Source organism: Chelonoidis abingdonii, chromosome 5 (assembly GCF_003597395.2).
Source record: "Chelonoidis abingdonii isolate Lonesome George chromosome 5, CheloAbing_2.0, whole genome shotgun sequence".
Taxonomy (NCBI): Eukaryota; Metazoa; Chordata; order Testudines; family Testudinidae; genus Chelonoidis; species Chelonoidis abingdonii.
The window spans coordinates 63181440-63201100 of NC_133773.1; the positions used below are offsets into that span (position 1 = coordinate 63181440).

At 40.3% G+C, this 19661-nt stretch overlaps 1 protein-coding gene across 1 annotated transcript in view; it reads left to right on the forward strand.

Moving 5' to 3' along the window:
• Nucleotides 1-19661, forward strand: part of LOC116824066 (uncharacterized) — a 108051-nt gene that overhangs the window by 86031 nt on the left and 2359 nt on the right. The window contains exons 16-19 of the mRNA XM_075066744.1: nt 5846-5957; nt 12792-12875; nt 14603-14726; nt 19443-19533. Coding sequence (XP_074922845.1) covers nt 5846-5957; nt 12792-12875; nt 14603-14726; nt 19443-19533 — 411 coding nt within the window. The remainder of the gene's footprint in view (nt 1-5845; nt 5958-12791; nt 12876-14602; nt 14727-19442; nt 19534-19661) is intronic.

A 19661-nucleotide genomic window follows, 5' to 3' on the forward strand; every position in this document is an offset into this window, starting at 1 on the left:
ATAACAGTCTTGCACCTTCGCACGAGGTGTTGCAGATCATAGACCTTTTTGGAAGTTTTGATAACTGCATGGCTCAAAAGACCTACTTGAATTCTCACTTACATTGTTATTATAACTTCTTGGTAAGTAGTTAGGTATTGTTAAGATTATGGATGTTCCTCACTGGTGTAAGCGACATAGCATAGTCATAAGCATTAAATTCCTAGATTCCTCCGACGCTTAGCGTATCGGAAACCTAAAGCATGCTAGCATGAAAACTCCAAGTTTCAATTACCAAGCTTGGATTGGATAGCGCGCTGACCAACCAGACCGCAAATGATCCAGTGTTGTAGCTCGCTCTGGTCTCCCTCAAAACTTCCCGGGGGGACCGCCAAAAAACTCAGAATGCCCTGAGTCTATAACCACGAAGAAGTAGATTGGGGAAATAACACACACCCAAACATTCCCTCTCTGAGCTTTTAAAAATCTTGTTTCCTGATTGGTCCTCTGGTCAGGTCTTTGGTTCCCTTTGTTAACCCTTTACAGGTGAAAGAAACATTAACCCTTAGCTATCTGTTTATGACATACATACACAGAGATTTACTGCTGTTATCATAATAGTGAACTTGGCCATGCATGATGAAAGACTTCCAATAGAACTGAAAGGCAACACGTTGAAAACTAATAAAAGGCATTTCCTTTTATATTGCACAAAAATTAATCCGTGAAACCGACTACCATAAAATATCATTGAGTGTTAGAGCTTAAGATTCAAAAAGAGGTTTGTCATAAGAATGGCCCTACTGGGTCAGACCAAAGGTCCATCTAGCCCAGTATACTGTCTTCAGACAGTGGCCAGTGCCAGGTGTCCCAGAGGGAATGAAAGAACAGGTAATCATCAAGTGATCCATCCTGTCTGCTCATTCACAGCTTCTGGCAAAGACTAGGGACACCATTCCTGCCCATCCTGACTAACAGCCATTGATGGACCTGTCCTCCATGAATTTATCTAGTTCTTTTTTGAACCCCGTTATGGTCTTGGCCTTCACAATCAGGGCCAGCTCTACAGTTTTCGCCGCCCCAAGCAGCGCACCGAATTGCGGTCGCAGACGGTGGGGGCAATCTGTGTGCCCTTAGGGCGGCAGGCGCGTTTCCGGGCGGCAATTTTGCGGCAGCTTCTATGTTTAGCTGAAGCCGCCATGGAAACGCGCCTGCCGCCCTAAGGGCACACGGACGGCCCCAGCCGTCGGTGGCGGCAATTTGGTGTGCTGCTTGGGGGCAAAACAAGGCGGACTGCCACCCCTTGCAGATTGCCACCCCAAGCACCTGGAGCCGGCCCTGTTCACAATATCCTCTAGCAAGGAATTCCATGGGTTGACTGTGTGTAGTGTGAAGAGATACTTTCTTTTATTTGTTTTAACCTGCTGCCGGTAAGTTTCATTTGCTGACCCCTAGTTGTTGTGTTATGAGAAGTAGTAAACAACACTTCCTTATCTGCTGTCTGTACGCCAGTCATGATTTTATAGACCTCAATCATCTCTCTCCTTAGCTGCCTCTTTTCCAAACTGGAAAGTTCCATTCTTGTTAATCTCTTCTCATACGGAAGCTGTTCCATACCCCTAATCATTTTTGTTTCCCTTTTCTGAACCTTTTCCAATTCCAGTATATCTTTTTTGAGATGGGGTGACCACATCTGCACACGGTATTCAAGATGTGGGCATACCATGGATTTATATAGAGGCAACATGATATTTTCTGTTCTGTTATTTATCCCTTTCTTAATTATTCCCAGCATTCTATTCGCTTTTTTTGACTGCCGCTGCACATTGAGTGGATGTTTAGAGAACTATCCACAATGACTCCAAGATCTCTTTCTTGAGTGGTAACAGCTAATTTAGACCCCATCATTTTTTATATGTATAGTTGGGATTATGCTTTCCAATGTGCATTACTTTGCATTTATCAACATTAAATTTCATCTGCCATTTTGTTGCCCAGTCACCCAGTTTTGAGAGATCCTTTTGTAGCTCTTCGCAGTCTGCCTGGGTCTTAACTATCTTTAGTAATTTTGTATCATCTGCAAATTTTGCCACCTCACTGTTTACCCCTTTTTCCAGATCATTTATGAATATGTTGAATAGGACTGGTCCCAGAACAGACCCCTGGGGGACACCACTATTTACCTCTCTCCATTCTGAAAACTGACCATTTATCCTACCCTTTGTTTCCTATCTTTTAACCAGTTACCAATCCATGAGAGCACCTTCCCTCTTATCCATGGCAGCTTACTTTGCTTAAGAGCCTTTGGTGAGGGACCTTGTCAAAGGCTTTCTGAAAATCTAGTACACTATATCCACTGGATCCCCTTGGTCCACATGCTTGTTGACCCCTCAAAGAATTCTAGTAGATTGGTGAGGCATGATTTCCCTTTACAAAAACCATGTTGACTCTTCCTCAACAAAATTATGTTCATCTATATGTCTGACAATATTTCTTTATTATAGTTTCAACCAGTTTGCCCGGTACTGAAGTCAGGCTTACAGGCCTGTAATTGCTGGGATCACCTCTGGAGCCCTTTTTAAAAAATTGGCATCACATTAGCTATCCTCCAGTCATCTGGTACAGAAGCTGATTTAAATGATAGGTTACAGACTACAGTTAGTAGTTCTGCAGTTTCACATTTGAGTTCCTTCAGATCTCTTGGGTGAATACCATTTGGTCCTAGTGACTTATTGCTGTTTAATTTATCAGTTTGTTCCAAAACCTACCTCAATCTGCGACAGTTCCTCAGATCTGTCACCTAAAAAGAATGGCTCAAGTTTGGGAATCTCCCTCATATCCTCAGCCATGAAGACCGATGCAAAGAATTCATTTAGTTTCTCTGCAATGGCCTTATTGTCCTTGAGCGCTCCTTCAGCACCCCGATCATCCAGTGGCCCCACTGGTTGTTTAGGCTTGCTGCTTCTGATGTACTTAGAAACAAATTTGCTATTACTTGTTGAGTCTTTGGCTAACCGTTCCTCAAATTCTTTTTTGGTCTTCCTAATTGTATTTTTACACTTCATTTGCCAGTGTTTATGCTCCTTTCTATTTTCCTCACTAGGATTTAAATTCCACTTTTTAAAGGATGCCTTTTTGCCTCTCACTGCTTCTTCTACTTTGTTGTTTAGTCACAGTGGCTCTTTTTTGGTTCTTTTACTATGTTTTTTTAATTTGAGGTATACATTTAGGGTTGAGCCTCTATAATGGTGTCTTTTAAAAGTTCCCACCTAGCTTGCAGAGATTTCACTTTAATTTCTGTTTAATTAACCTTCTCATTTTTGTGTAGTTCCCATTTCTGAAATTAAATGCTACAGTGTTGGGCCAGTGTGGTGTTTTTCTTGCCACAGGGATATTACATTTAATTATATTATGGCTACTATTACCAAGTGGTCCAGCTATAGTCACTTCTTGGACCAGATCCTATGTTCCACTTAGGACTAAATCAAGAAGTGCCTCTCCTCTAGTGGGTTCCAGGACCAGCTGCTCCAAGAAGCAGTCATTTAAGGTGTCAAGAAACTTTATCTCTGCATTCTGTCCTGAGGTGACATGTACCCAGTCAATATGGGAATAGTTGAAATCCCGCATTATTGAGTTTTTTATTTTAATAGCCTCTCTAATCTCCCTGAGCATTTCAAAGTCACTGTCACCATCCTGGTCAGGTGGTCGGTAATATATCCCTACTGCTATATTCTTATTAGAGCATGGAATTTCTATTCAGAAAGATTCTATGGTACAGTTTGATTCATTTATGATTTTTACTTCATTTGGTTCTACGCTTTCTTTCACATTTAGTGACCTGTTCTGTCCTTCAGATATATTTGTACCCTGGTATTACTGTATCCTATTGATTATCCTGTAAATGGGTCGGGACTCACCACCCACGGCGCCTCCTGCTGGTGACTCCGGGAATTAGCTCTATCCAGTGGAGCACCCCCTCCTGGTGGTGTCCCGTCCGTTGTTCTGCCCTCTGTTGGTGTCTCTGGACCCGCGTTGCTCCCTGCTCGGCAGCATCCTCTTAGAGGCCACCGCCCTCCAGCAGTGCCCCTTAGTTTATCTGCACCACCTTCTGGAAATCGATAAGCAGTCCCACATTCCAGCCACAATATGCAACCATGTCCAATCGCCTCTGTGTCTAATCCCTCTTGGCAGGGATCTGGCGTGGTATAATGGTCGCTCTCTACGGCCAATGGCTGGGTGTACTGCAAGGAGGGTGGGGACCCAGGCCCGCCCTCTACTCTGGGTCTCGGCCCAGGGACCCTCTGGCGTCAGCCTCGCTGTCCTCCTCCTTTTCCTCCTCAGTCTGTTTCCCTGGACCGCTTCTCCTACAGCCCCTTGCACCCGCTAGGCCCTGGCGGCTAGGGGCTAGAGCCTTCTAGCCTCCCTGAGCCTGCCCAGCACTGCGCTGTCCACAGTGCTAGTCTCCCCCCCTTAGAGACTGACCTTCCCCTGTCAAAGGCCTGGGACAGACTGACTGCTCTCTTCTCTGGGCAGCTTTTATATACATCTGAGCCTGGCCCTGATTGGTTCCCTCCAATCTGGGCCCTGATTGGCTCACAACAAGCCCTTTTCTGATTGGCTGCCTGTCTGTGCAGGCCCGCTGGCCTGCCACAGCCCACTCTCACAGGGAGTGGCGCAGTCCGCCCCACTACAATCCTCATTCCACCAAGTTTGTGATGCCTATTATATCAATATCTTCATTTAATATGAGGCACTCTTGTTCACCCATTTTATTATTTAGACTTCTAGCATTGGTATATAAGCACTTTAAAAACTTGTCACTTTTTAGCTGTAATTGAATGAGACTTTTTTTCATTTGACTGTTTCTGATCAGACTATGCTTGTATTTTATCATTTTCCATCCTCTCGTCCTCACTAAGACATAGATATTCTCTATTAATAGATCCTCCCCTAAAGGATGTCTGAACCATGTGCTCCTCCACACCTGTCAGCTTTCCCCCAGCCCTTAACATTAAAAAGGTCATAGAGCAGTTTTTAAACTAAGTGACAGCAATCTGGTTCCATTTTGGTTTAGGTGAAGGTCATCCTTCCTGTATAGACTCCTCCTTCCCCAAAAGTTTCCCCAGTTCCTAATAAATCTAAACCCTCCTCCCTACCCCATCGTCTCATCCACGCATTGAGACTCTGGAGTTCTGCCTGTCTAACTGGCCCTGTGCGTGGGAGCATCTCTGAGAATGCTACCATGGAGGTCCTGGACATCAATCTCTTACCTAGCAGCCTAAATTTGGCTTCCAGGACCTTTCGCCTATTCTTCTATATGTCACTGGTACCTACATGTATCACGACCACCGACTCCTCCCCAGCACTACACATAAGTCTATCTAGAAGTCTCGAGAGATCCACAACCTTCACACTAGGCAGGCAAGTTACCATGCAGTTCTCCCACATATGACTATGGATAATAAGAACATTCACAGTTACAAAACATATTATCTACAATTTTAAAGGCTATAAACTTTCAGACTTCAAAGCATAAGCCAACCATTAACTTCATGGGACTAGAAGAATATGTCCTTTATAGTATTGTAATTGTCTATTATGGCATTTCTTTCCTTTGAAGCATATGGTACTAGCCAGTGTCAGAGATAGGATACCCAACTAGATGGATCCCTTGTTTGACCTGGTAAGGCAACTTCTATGTTCCGATGTTAAAATAAGCTATACAGTCCATCACTCTTTCCACCGTACTTGAAGATGGGGTTTAGGAATAGAGAATTATAAAGCAGAAAGTTTAATAAAATTCACATGCATTGCACTAAATTTCTCTTTATGTAATTCAGTAGTTTAAAAATGGGTATTTTTTCAGATCAACATCTTTTTGAATGGACAACATGTTGAAATATTTCAGGAAGATCTTACATTTACGTCAGATGCAGTTGTTTCACTTGAGTCACCAAAGACTGATGATGAGTTAAGAGGTATGTTTGTCTTTAATATCACTGACTTTTCTCTCTAACTATTATTTATACTTTTTACTAGGTATTCATCTTTGTCTCTGTATAAACCTCAATGTCATGAGAAATACTTGCATAAAGTTTTGATTTGTGTGGCACATAGCACTATCCACGTTAGACGCAGGGACAAGAACAAAGTTTTCCCAGTGGCAACAGAGAGTGGAAAGCATTGCACTGGAAGCACCTCTTGCTTGAAACAGGAGTGTGACACCTACATGTAGTGAAAGAAGTGGGGAGAAAAATGGGGGAAATGATGGTGTACAGGAGGCAAAAAGCCATGTGGCTAACCACTTAGATTGACTCTGTAAGGGTCCCCAGCCTTTGAGACTTGAGTCCCCTGGATTTGTCTACGCCACAGAGGTGTGATTGCAGCATGGATGTACTTAAGCTACCTTTGATCTAGCTGGCTTGAGTAATAATACAGTGGAGTCAGATAGTACAGACTTCAGCATAAGCTAGCTGCTCGAGAATGAGTACACTTGAGGGCCTGTGCTGCTGCAGCTTCATTATTGTAATCACTTGCGCTAGTTAGATCAAAGCTAGCTAGGTCTTCAGCTACCTGGGCTTCAGTCACACCTGTTGATTGCAGTGTAGACATACACTTTGTTATACGTCTCTGGTCACAGGTTACAGAACAAAATACACTCCTGGCTTATCTACCGAGATCCTCTGTTTCAAAAAGTAGACAAACAGGATGGAAAACAAAACAAATGTGTATATATATCATTAATTGATCATTTATAATTTGACCTGAGGATATATATTGGAAAAAGAATGGTTATTTACTTTCCTTTTGTTCTTCCAAACTTCTTGTACTCATAATAATACCTAGCTCTTATATGGCATTTTTCATCTGTAGATCTCAAAGCACTGCTAAGATCACTCTAGTCTGCTTTGTAAATTTAATTACATTTACTAAGTTGAAATATTGTCTACACATAGAAATTTTACCCGGACAATAGTAATTGCAGTAAATGAACAGCAACAGCATGGTATTCCCAAAATACCCTATGCTCCTTTTGTTTCACTGCTGAGCAGTGTGCATTCAGGAATTTTTCTTGCTGTGCATTGTGGGATGTATAGCCAAAGCCAAGCTAGTTCCGATTTTTTAAATCTGAGGCACAGCTGATGGAGGGGGGCCTGGCTGGCTTGGTATGCAAATTGGAGGACATACTTACAACTACTGAAATGACTAACTCCTACCAACAACATATCTTTCCCTGTCCAGAAAACTAGGAAGTTCAATGGCAACAAACTGCTGAAGCAAAACTACCTGTGCGCTGTGATCCGTCATGCCCTTGAGGAATACTGAATTGAACAACTTCTGAAAAAGGAATTCAGCATTGTTTGCCAATGTAACCATAACTCTGCCCTCTTTCAACAATCCAATACACCCTGTTAACACTCACACCTTTACTCTGCCAGTTCCACGGTTGTTGAAATGTACAAGCTCTTCACCTCCTCTTACAACCCATTCTCTCACCCACAGAATTCCATTTACCACTACAGAAAGATAATGAGGAACAAAAAATGCTCACGTCACCTTTCCTCTGGAAAGAGTAGCGAGATTGTCTGGCTGAGCCGTGGAGCCAGATCAGGATGGTGGAAGCAGAAGGCAATCAGAGAATCACCAGCAAACTTCCCCAGACCACAGAGCCATGACCAGAAGGGACAGTCAGAGAGGGCTGAAGGTTGGGGAATGATGGAGGGCAGTGGCGGATTAACAAATTTGCCACCCCTAGGCCCAAGTGTGCCACAACTCCCCTATTTCCCCAACACACACCAGCTCCCCTCCGCTCCCCTGCGGCATGCCTGGGACAGAGCGGGGAGAAGGGGAGTTGTGGCACACTCGGGGGATGGCGGAGGTGGAGTGATGGTGAGCTGGGGCTGGGAGCGGTTCCCTTTCCCCCCCGAAGAGTTACTCCCCACACCCGCCGGCCCCAGGTCACCTCTGCTATCGCCCAAGCGCACCACTACTCGCTTCTCCCTCCCTCCCAGTGTTTTTGCATGGTAAGCCTGGGAGGGAGGGGGGAGAAGGAGAGTTGTGGCGCTCGGGGGGATGGCAGCGGTGGAGCGGAGGTGAGCTGGGGTGGGGAGCGATTCCCAGCCCTCCCCGGGTTACTCCCCGTGCCCGCGGGCCCCAGCTCGCCTCTGCTCCACTTCCTCTGAGTGCTGCTACTCGGTTCTCCCTCCCTCCTAGCGCTTTTGTGCAGCAAGCCTGGGAGGCAGGTGGAAGGAAGGAAGCACAGCACACCTGGGAGAGGAGGTGGGCTGGGGATTTGGGGAAGAGGCGGAGTTGGGGAGGGGGCATGAGCAAATTTGCCGCCCTAGGCCTAGGCCTTGTTGGCTTAGGTGATAAAACACTGCTGATGGAGAGGTGAACTAGCTGAGGTCTCCAAGAGAAAGTTAGAACCAGACCTGAGAATTAAACAAGGATGAGAAGCACCACCTAGAGGGGCTAGGGTTAGGGATGGTGAGAGATGCCAAAGCCGTACTTGAGAGGTGAGACAGTAAGAGATGCCAGAACCATGCCTGAGAGTTTACACAGAGCGAGAGATGCTGGAGCTGTACTGGAGAGCTGGAATATGATGAGAGACACCAGACATCTACTGGACGTGTCGATGGACTATTGGGACTTGAAAGACTTAATGTACTCTTTGGACTGTGCTGGGGAATTTTGAATTATGGTTGTGGGAATTTTATAATAAATTACCCCACAGAGCTAGTTATACTCAAAAAGCTTGCATGGAATTACTGCGGACTCAGGAAGAAAGGAGAAACTGAGGCAGGCTTATCTGTTGTACTGTAGCTTGCCCCAGGAGAAATGTGGGTAGGCGATCGGCCCCTGGGAAGAGGGATACTCCAAGTGCCTGGAATTTGGAAAGGGCCACTTTGAGGCCACCCCTATGTCAGACAAACATGGAGTTCACAGGAAACCAATTCCTATGTTCCTGTCAAACTTAGCTAAACAGATTATTTGAGGGAGTGCCAAAGAAATTCAAGGAGGGCAAAGCAGTGGCTAAGCCTGACCTCTCTCTCATCAAGACAAAACTTTCCATAAAAATAAATCTATTTAGAGAATTTGAGATTCAGAGCTAAAACTGATGGGAGCGTACGGTACTAAAAGTCATAGTGTTGGGCTGCTAGTTATCCTGAGAGTAGCAATTAGATGAAAATTGAAGGCTTTTCATACACTATTTATTGACAAAATTGCCCACTGCATTTTAATAACATATAATAGATATGAACATCCCCTTCAGGTCAGTCCAGGATTGTCATTATTTCAAGTCTGCCCACCAGAGAAATGTGAGATGTTCTATCAGGCTCTTGAGCTCTATGTTGTCAGATAGTCTCAACCTCTAGATTTCATGTTAGAATTATTTTTCGTAAGGTATATAATTCTTCGTACCAGTTTAAAGGAAAATACCAAAGTACAGATCTGCCAAGATGTTTGATGTATCTTGGGCACCAGGTCTAAGTCAGCTGATGCAGTATTCTCAAAACTGGCCAACATGTTCTGTGGTATTGGAGCTGGTATACAACAGTTGATTCTGAGGAACCCACCACTGGGGATGACTGTAACTGAGTAAAGATGGCAGGATTGAAAGTCAGTCGGAGATCAGTGTCTAATTGCCATTTGTGCCTTCAAAAATATCTCCCTGTATTTACAAACTTATTAATAAGCATCTATTTCAAAGGATATGTGGTTATTTATAACTAACATAGAACCAAATTATACCCTTGGAACTCTCATTTAAATCAGGTGCAAATGTTAGTCTGGGGGTAGGATTTGATCTGTAGCTGGGGATTCCAGGGAGAGTTGAATTAAGATTAGGAAATGGCAACTTGGTCTAATTAGGAAACAAGAAGCTATTGCCCTGTTTAAGTGCTGGCAGTCTATTATGTCCCCAATCTGTCAAGGAAATTGTTAATGCTTATGAAAGTCATTGCTATCAAATGCCATCTCAGAATCAGGGAGAGATCATATCTCCTGAGATATGTGACATCAACAGTTAAATTCTAAATCCTGCAATGTTTATTCAATACTCACATTGACTTCTCAAAAATGAACTCCAGTGTCAGTTTTCTCTGAGTAAGAACTGTAAGATTTGGCCCTTAATGCATAAAAGTGGCTCAAGGTTTACTTACTTCTGAGGAGTTAAACTGTTGTCATTATGTATGAGACTTACCAATAGAGCAGATTCTGAAGGGAATAACTTTAGTTGCATTTTTTCTGTCAGCATTTAGCAAGAAGATGAGACGTATTTTTCTTATGTTGCTTGGTTATCTTGAGTGTGAGGGATTGTTTGTTGTCTTTAAATTAGTAGATAAGGGAAATACGTGAAAATGGATTTCAGCAATGCTGCTTGCTGTGGCTCTAGGTGGGTGGAAAGGGAATTCACAATTTGCTCTAGCTTCAGAGAGAATGCTGCTTTGGTAGTTTTTCTGAGAAGTTTTTGAAACAAAAAACAACTTACTGATAAATAGATGAAGGATACATTAATTTGGCTAATAATCAATGGAAGCACCAGAACATTTTTTAGTTCTGCTTTGTTTAAAGGGACATTGTCAAAGACTTGATTCATGTAAAATACTGTTTGGTGGAAAGAGCAATACTGCAGTTACCATACACGCAACAAATAACACTGGTCTACAATTTTTGAGAAGTCGTCTGCTTCAGAGATAAAATGTGGTATTTATTATGTATTTTGATGTGCTGAATTCAAATATGACAATCAAAACAACTGATTGGCTACTGTTTCTAAGATATTTAAGTTTTTACATTTTATGTCTATGTATATTGTGTAGATAGTAGAGTTTTAATCATAAATTGTAAACCTAGGTCTTTTCATGTGTTTATGGTTGCTTTACATGATAATATTTCACCTGTCCTGTTTATGTAACACTTTAAAAATCAGCAAAAGGGTTATATAAATAAAATTTATTATGAAACAAAAGGCAAAAAACTATTATGTACATAGTTTAGTCCTATTCAGTGTCTACTCGGCGCTTCTTGGCTTGTCTCTTGTATTCATTAAATGGAGCATCTCTTGTCACTGTCCAGCAATAGTCTGCAAGCATTGATGGGCTCCATTTGCCCTGATAGCGTTTCTCCATTGTTGCAATGTCCTGGTGAAATCGCTCGCCGTGCTCGTCGCTCACTGCTCCGCAGTTCGGTGGAAAAAAATCTAGATGAGAGTGCAAAAAATGTATCTTTAGTGACATGTTGCAACCAAGGCTTTTGTATGCCTTGAGGACGTTTTCCACCAACAACCTGTAGTTGTCTGCCTTGTTGTTTCCGAGAAAATTTATTGCCACTAACTGGAAGGCTTTCCATGACGTCTTTTCCTTGCCACGCAGTGCATGGTCAAATGCATCATCTCGAAGAAGTTCACGAATCTGAGGACCAACAAAGACACCTTCCTTTATCTTAGCTTCACTTAACCTTGGAAATTTTCCACGGAGGTACTTGAAAGCTGCTTGTGTTTTGTCAATGGCCTTGACAAAGTTCTTCATCAGACCCAGCTTGATGTGTAAGGGTGGTAACAAAATCTTCCTTGATTCAACAAGTGGTGGATGCTGAACACTTTTCCTCCCAGGCTCCAATGACTGTCGGAGTGGCCAATCTTTCTTGATGTAGTGGGAATCTCTTGCACGACTATCCCATTCGCAGAGAAAACAGCAGTACTTTGTGTATCCAGTCTGCAGACCAAGCAAGAGAGCAACAACCTTCAAATCGCCACAAAGCTGCCACTGATGTTGGTCATAGTTTATGCACCTCAAAAGTTGTTTCATGTTGTCATAGGTTTCCTTCATATGGACTGCATGACCAACTGGAATTGATGGCAAAACATTGCCATTATGCAGCAAAACAGCTTTAAGACTCGTCTTCGATGAATCAATGAACAGTCTCCACTCATCTGGATCGTGAACGATGTTGAGGGCTGCCATCACACCATCGATGTTGTTGCAGGCTACAAGATCACCTTCCATGAAGAAGAATGGGACAAGATCCTTTTGACGGTCACGGAACATGGAAACCCTAACATCACCTGCCAGGAGATTCCACTGCTGTAGTCTGGAGCCCAACAGCTAGACTAGAGCCAATCAACAATTTTAAGCATCATTTTCATTCTCAGTGACCCAGAATTAGTAAAGTTTGACTACATTTATTTCAGAAGCATTTTGGCTGTAGAGCAGTGTAAGTTTAAAAACTGTGATATTTTAATTTTTAAAGAAGCACTACATTTAGTTTTCTTTACCAACTATGAAATAGGAACAAATGACCACAAGTGGGATTACTCATGGGGTTGCAGATTCTGCCAAAACAACCAGAGAGGTGCATTGCCCCCCCCAAAAAGTTTATTCAAAAAGAGTGAAGTTTGAAAGTATGTTTAATGGAGTTTGGGTGACCCATCTTCCCCACCCCCAAATGTTCCACCTTTAGGAAACTTCAACATGAAAAAGCTTAAAATGTTAGAAAGTCTAGAAATGAACATTTAAGGTAGTCAATCATTTCCCCATATCCATTAATCCTCTCAATCATTCACTTTTGCTCCAACTGACTTGCACTTTTTCTCGAAGGAATAAATTTCCAATATACTATAATAATAAAACATATCCAATATTATTCACTTAAAAAATCCTTATTTCCTGCACAGTTAAAAGTACAACCTTTATAACTTGATCTTAGTGGAACTACTAGAGACAGTACGCAAAACACAAACTTCAAAGACACCTATTCCATCAAAATGTACGATTTATTTATTTATTTATTTATTTTGTATTTTTACACAGATCTGCCATGTGGTCCACATACATATCGTTTAGAAGATCTTGCTTATACTAGAAGTGGAGACAAAGGCAACTCTGCAAATATAGGTATTTTTCTATTCTAATGTTGTAATGTAGAGAAGATTTTCAAAGGCACAAATGGCAATTTAGATGCCTAATTCTTATTGACTTTCAGTAATAGGTGCTGAACTGTCATTTGTGCCTTTGAAAATCTCCCGCATAATCTGATTCCTTCCTTATTACCTGGATGCTGAAAAGGAAATCTACCCTGTAACATCAGTACTAGTACTCTCTTAATGAAAAATATTTACTTCTCTGTAGTTTATTTTAAATATCCATGAGCGTGTTAACTGTTTAGTTAATTGACGTTTATCCAGTATGTGTTTAAATATAAAGTACATATAAAATATTTGTCTGTTGTATTGCATACAATACCTCTCTCTCTCATGCGCACGCGCGCACACACACACACACACACACACACACACACACACTTTGTTAAAAGAATGTTGTTGTTGCAAAGTCAAGAACTCAAAAGTTAGGAAATGCCAGAATTAAAGTTGTCTGTGCTACCTTATTTCTATTTTCTTGTGCATATGCACTTAAATTATTGATTAATTACACGGTCACATACTGTTTTTCTTCATGTAAATCATATAACGTGTGTGTGTATATGTATATATATAAATTTAAAAAATAGTGTTTGGAAATTTAAAATTACTATTTACATGTAAGTAATTGTTTTTTAATTACATTTTGACACCAAGAAGTATTGTATGCCTGTGCTGCAAACTCATTATATTGATTAGATGCCTTCTTGCATTTAAAAAAAAAAATTTCTTCTGTTCCTTACTTCTGCAAGCATCAAATGGCTCTCTTACTTGTTGGAAGATGAGAATGTGTGATGTTCAAAGCTCATTATGAATTAAAGGTGTGTTTGGGATTTGATTTGCTAAAAGGTGTCCCGCTGTGACTGATAAAGTAGATTTATTAATTTATTTGTAAAGAGACCAACATTCTTCTCCCTGTGTGTACAATTGTTTCCTGTACAATAGTGATGGAGTTTGATGATTTCTGTTGTATAACTTCACACAGTGGCTTCATAGCATTGCGAAACAATGAATGAAAGACATAATTCATGGACTTTCTTGAACTACTCAGAGAAAATATTTCTTCAATGAAATTTAAAATAACAGTCCCTGTTCTACAGAGTTAAAGTAACGTCAAGGTCTGCCAACCCCAAGGTCGGTATAGGCAGCCGAATTAGTACGAGACGCTAACATCCAGCTTGACTGACCCACTGGAGACCCTCAGCTTTCCTGTAGAGTTAAACCAGCTTTTTGGGAATCTGCTATACCTTAATAACAATGGAGCTATGTCCGCCCCTGATAACAGATCTCATGCATGGAGAGGACAAAACCATAGATACATCTTCTACCTCCATGACTGATCCTGCCATGCTCTGAGGGCTAATCATAATGCATTCTCCAAACTTCATGAGTTACTCCTGGGGGAAGAACCACACACCCTTTACCTGCCCTTTGTCGTTTATCCTTCCTGAATTGGCAAGGACTGTTCTCAACCAGAAAAAAGTTGCAATAGCAACACACAACCTGGCAGCATTCCTACATGTCATGCACCTAGTTAGACCTCCACTCCACTGCAGGGCATTAATCTGTTATTCTAGCTATTTTTGTGTAGCTGTTGATTAACATAGGCACAGTTTTAAATGACAGGTGATCTCAGTTTTGAAAAATAAAAATATAACTAGATTAAATTGGTTGTATTCTAACTAACTGTGTCACATGTAACAGGTGTGATAGCACGACATCCCCTCTATTATCCATACCTAAAGAAAACTTTAACTGCTCAGGCTCTGGAGGATTATTTCCAGCATCTTTTAGAGAGAGAACAACCTGAAGAGAAGTTAGTCACAAGGTATGTATCTTTCTGACTTGTCCACATTAGCACATCCAGGCATTGTGGCAGGAGAGAAATAATTTTCAGTTATTTTAATGTAAAGACGCATAAATTCAGGTTTGCAATCTTTTATTTTTATGCATACATCATTTGCATGGCATAATTAAATGTACAGCCTGGGCAATTTCCACCTTAAAAAACTCTAGTATAGAGCTGGATAGAGAATGGTAATTCCATTTGTGAATTTGATTTTGTTCCAATTGAAACCAAAACCCCAAAATGTCTGCATTCTCTGCAAAACAGAATTCTGAAAAAGTTTTGTGTCAGAAAGAGCAAAATAACATTTAGTTTCCAAGGCTTCCCGAGTTGTCCAGAGCCCCAGCAGCCTGGCAGGCCAGGGGATGGGACCTTGCAAACCCTGGGTTTGAGACAATTCACATAGAGGGCTGACCTGGAGCTTGGCAGTCCATCTCATGGACTGCCCTGGAACTGGGGATCCTGAGAGCCCTGGGGACCTGTTAGTGCTGGGATCCGAGACTTCCAGGCTTTCAGCCTACCAAACAAGTTACTGGGGAGCCAGGCAGCCAAACTGGCAGGAAACCAGGCAGCCTCTGAAACCTAATGGAACCTTGCATGGTTTGCATTGGAATGTCTAAATGTAACCTGGAGATTCCAATGAATTTGCGTTTGGTTTTTTTTAAAAGTTGTTGACATTTTTTTCAACCACCTCTGCTCCAGTATAAATGGTCACACTCTTGCAAAAGACTACATAGTTGAATTTGGCATTTAAAGGAAAGAGCACAGATTGGTTCCTTTCCTGGATTAAAAAATAAACTGAACACTTTACATAGCTTTCATCCACAATAGGGCATCCTCTGCCAGAGGGCAGGGTACATTGTGGTGGTGGTTTTCCTGCTTTCTGTCAGGCCCCCATGTGTTTGATGGTTGAAGAATTTGTCACATCATCAACCCCTTGCTGCAGAACTGTATTCTAGAATCTAAGCTAAGAAAGTAAAACGTTAGCCCTTATGATGGTGAAAAAGCCATATTATCTCATATTGTGGGGCCTCTAACGTGTCAGTCTGCAATAACTGTCTTAGGAATCCATTTCTATATAAGGGGGTTGTTCTATAGCCATGTGCAAAGACTACAGTCCTCAAAATAATTATATATTTCTATCTAAATTCTACCAAGGGCCTTTCTAGTTTCTGGAGCAGCTCAGGATTGGGCAGAGGTTTAAAGTCCACCTTAGTGACACCCCCACTCGCCCTCCTGCCAGGCTGTGAGTTCTGTGCTACTCATTAGAGAAACAGCACAGAATCTCACCTGCTATTTATTAAGTGCTACCAAATGAATTTACTGATAAACATTTTGTGTTAAATTTTAAAATGGTTTCATAACTCAGCAGAGGGAAACAAAAATGAGAAAATGCTATACATTTAACAGATCTGCTACAAGAATTGCTCATACATCAAACAACTCACACTGGCATTGTCCCTTCTGCTTAGTTAATAGAGGTTTGCTTGTTTCTTAGTGCTGTTTATGTTCACAGACAGAGGCTAAAGTTTCCCTCTGTTCTGGATAGCAACCGTTTATTTTGATTAATTAGATCATCTCTGGTTTGGGCTTCTTTTAATGATGTGATAATGGGACTCTGTGAGTAGCGTGAAAAGCTACTGGAGAAAATAATGGATCCTTTTATAGAGTTTTTTTTAAGATTATAAGGATTATGCTCACATGTTTCAGATCTGAAAGTTTCTTTTTAGACTACAACACATTTATATGAACGTGAAAACTAGAATAAACCAAGCAGTCTTGCTGTTTAAACAGACAGTGTTGGAAATATGAAAATGCAAATGACTTTTTGAAAAATTATAATTTGAAAACCAAAATATTTTTGTACTTTAAAAAAAAAAAAGTGTTCTAGCCACAGCTCTACTTCATTGCAGATCAGAGGTTAACAGCATTTTGCCTTTCATTGCATTTCTTTAAGGCTGGTAAGATAACTAGGCATACGGCCTGGAAGGGAAATTATTTGTGTTAGATTATACCTGTAATTGCACACATTCTGAAGCTTTCAGGGTTTCAGGTAACATATAACAACAAAGGTATTATTTCTAGCAATATGGGGAATTTGCTTTTTTCCTTATTGTCTTGAAATTACCAAATTTGTCTTGAATTAATTGCACTTTTTGCCTTCTCTATGTGTTATGCAACCTCAAAATGGAATAGGCAGACAAATTTGGATATACTTCCTGACAGCAAGGAAGATATAACATTCACACACAGAAATTAGCTCTAATTCTAGAAAAGGATGCCAGTCTCTGGAACCCTGCAAAAAGACAGGTCTGAGCAATGCTGCTGTTGAAAGCAGTGTGAATTTGTTAGCAAGGCACGTAGTACATATAGAATCATAGAACTTAGAGATGTAAAAGATTTTCTAGTCAATTCACACACACACACACACCCCACATGCCAGTGGAGGGTTATTTATGAATCACTACATTTTTCAGTGCTTTTTTACAAAACACAATGCACATTCATATTCATATTTATTTAAAGAAAGATATTAGAAATACAGCATAAAACTGTATAAATAAACTTTGTTTTCCTCTCTTCAAAAGGAAATAATAAATTTTTTCTCAAACTAATGAAATCCTTCTCTTTTGTCTTAATTAGCTCATTATATACCCTCTTACACTATTAATCAGGTATATTCTGTGAGCCTCTTGTCAGCACTTCAGCTGCACCTAGCTTTTATCACTTTTAATTCTGCATGCTTCTAATTGTACATATATCCATAGTAAAGGAGAATATCAGAAACATACACACAAACTATTCTATTTAGAATTATGGCTCAATTTAGGAAACAAGATTAAAAATAGTTACAGTTCTGAGGTTTCTACTTTCCTGAATGAGTGAGAGTAACAACATTGCTCTGTGAGCATTTTCTTGTGTCTTTCTCTCTCTTTGGACCAGGGTTATCTTCTTTCCCTGTGGATATGGGTTCCCATGTTCAAAAAGATATGTTTACTAAACGTTACCAGTCATTTTACACAAAATTAAGCAATGAGAAAACTATACTTTATTTACATACTGAGACTCAAAATTCTCTGTAATTTCTAGCCACATATTTAATGCACAATAATCAACCTCCTATATTATTCCACCACACACCTATTACACAAACACCACTTCTCTGAAACCTATCATTTCACCTCCAGCTCACTCTTAACTAGGAAGAGTACTCTCTTTCTCTTGATGTATAAATTCTCTAAGCAAAAATACACCCAAAGTATAATGTGGCCAAAGTTAACTGGGAACTCACGGAAAAGTCTTATCTCTAATGAAATACCTAGGCACTGCACTTTAGAGGAAGTAATTAAGGAGGCACCCCGTTGTGTCTAGTTATGGCACAGTGAACAGTGAATTTTCTTTATTTTATTAGTTTCTGTCACAATCTTAATGTTCTTTGACATGTTTTTGTTTTTTGGAGGGTTTCTGCTGTTTAAAAGCAGATTTTAAAAATACTGAGTGAATTGTATAAATATATAATCTTTTCTTAGGCTTGTTTTAGATTTTACACAATTACAGTATATATCAGTGCTAGGTAAATACACTGGGTAATGTATTTTTGTTGATCTAGTATAACTGCATGTGCATTGTAATCCATCATTAAGGACTTTTTGTGTTTGAAGCATGTTCACATTTGAACCTCCACAAATATACCCATAATATTTCCAGGTGCTTTTGTTTGTGCATCTGAATAGAGTAGCTGCAATTTTATACACTGATTTGCAGAATCATAGTATGATTATCTCATAGTATCTCAATAACTGATAGCATATGAATTCCTGGTGGGATGAAAGCCATTCTTAGCCAAAGAAAGATCAAGATTTGATTAATTACGTACACATGCAAATGTTATGTTTTGTATGCACAAACACATGGAGCCGCAGATATTGAAAATACTGCCTTTCATAGAGTTTCTGCAATTCTCATGGTAGCTAGAAATTTTGTCATAAAAAATTACTGCAAAGCCCTTGAAGTAAATAAGCCATTAACTGCTCTTCTAAGTGAATATCTGTTATCCTAAGCAAAATTATTTTACCTTATCAAAGTTCACAAATCCAAAGAATTGCAGAAGAATTAATCTACATTTTTAATTCAATAAAATTCCCTGGTTCTGGATGTCTGATTTGCAGAATCATAATATGGCTATTTCTCAGTAACTGATAACATATGAATTCCTGATTAGCTGAAAGCCATTCTTAGCCAAAGAAATATCAGAGATTTGAGTAATTACTATACAGATACTTTTCAGTAACAGGACTATGAAATATTCAAATCTTTCTACTCTGAACACTATAATCCCTCTGTTTGAATTGGCTCTTGCACTAAAATTTTGCAATTTGCCCATCAAACTTAGGCTACAGTTGTTACCTAATTAACAGAAAACAACCTTAGTTTATTAAGGTTGAAACATGGTATAATCAAAATTCTTGTACAGCTTAATCAGAAAAGACCAACCAAGTTCATATCCTACCTTATTACTATTAAGTTGGAATTTTAGGGTTTTTTTTCTTCTGATTTGTGTGTTTGAATCAAAATGGGGGCATCATCACAGTCCTTAAAAAATTACTTTGGATCTTCAATTTCTAAATGCTGCTTTTCACTGGAAATTAATCTAAATCTACTGTAAAACAAACATAATTCTAAATCTTACCTTTACAGATATGAATTGCCAGGAATACACGGATTAAACTTTGTACTGAAAAATTCCCTTGGTGGTGGCGGTATTGCATCCTTAAGAAGTGACCCACAGGTACGTATGCAGGCATTGATTTTGATTTTAGTTATTTTTTTATAACTATGTATTGCACAAACTCTTTTTAACCAACACTGGGATGGAGTAATAATCTGCTGTTGACTGATAACTACCTTTTAATTTCA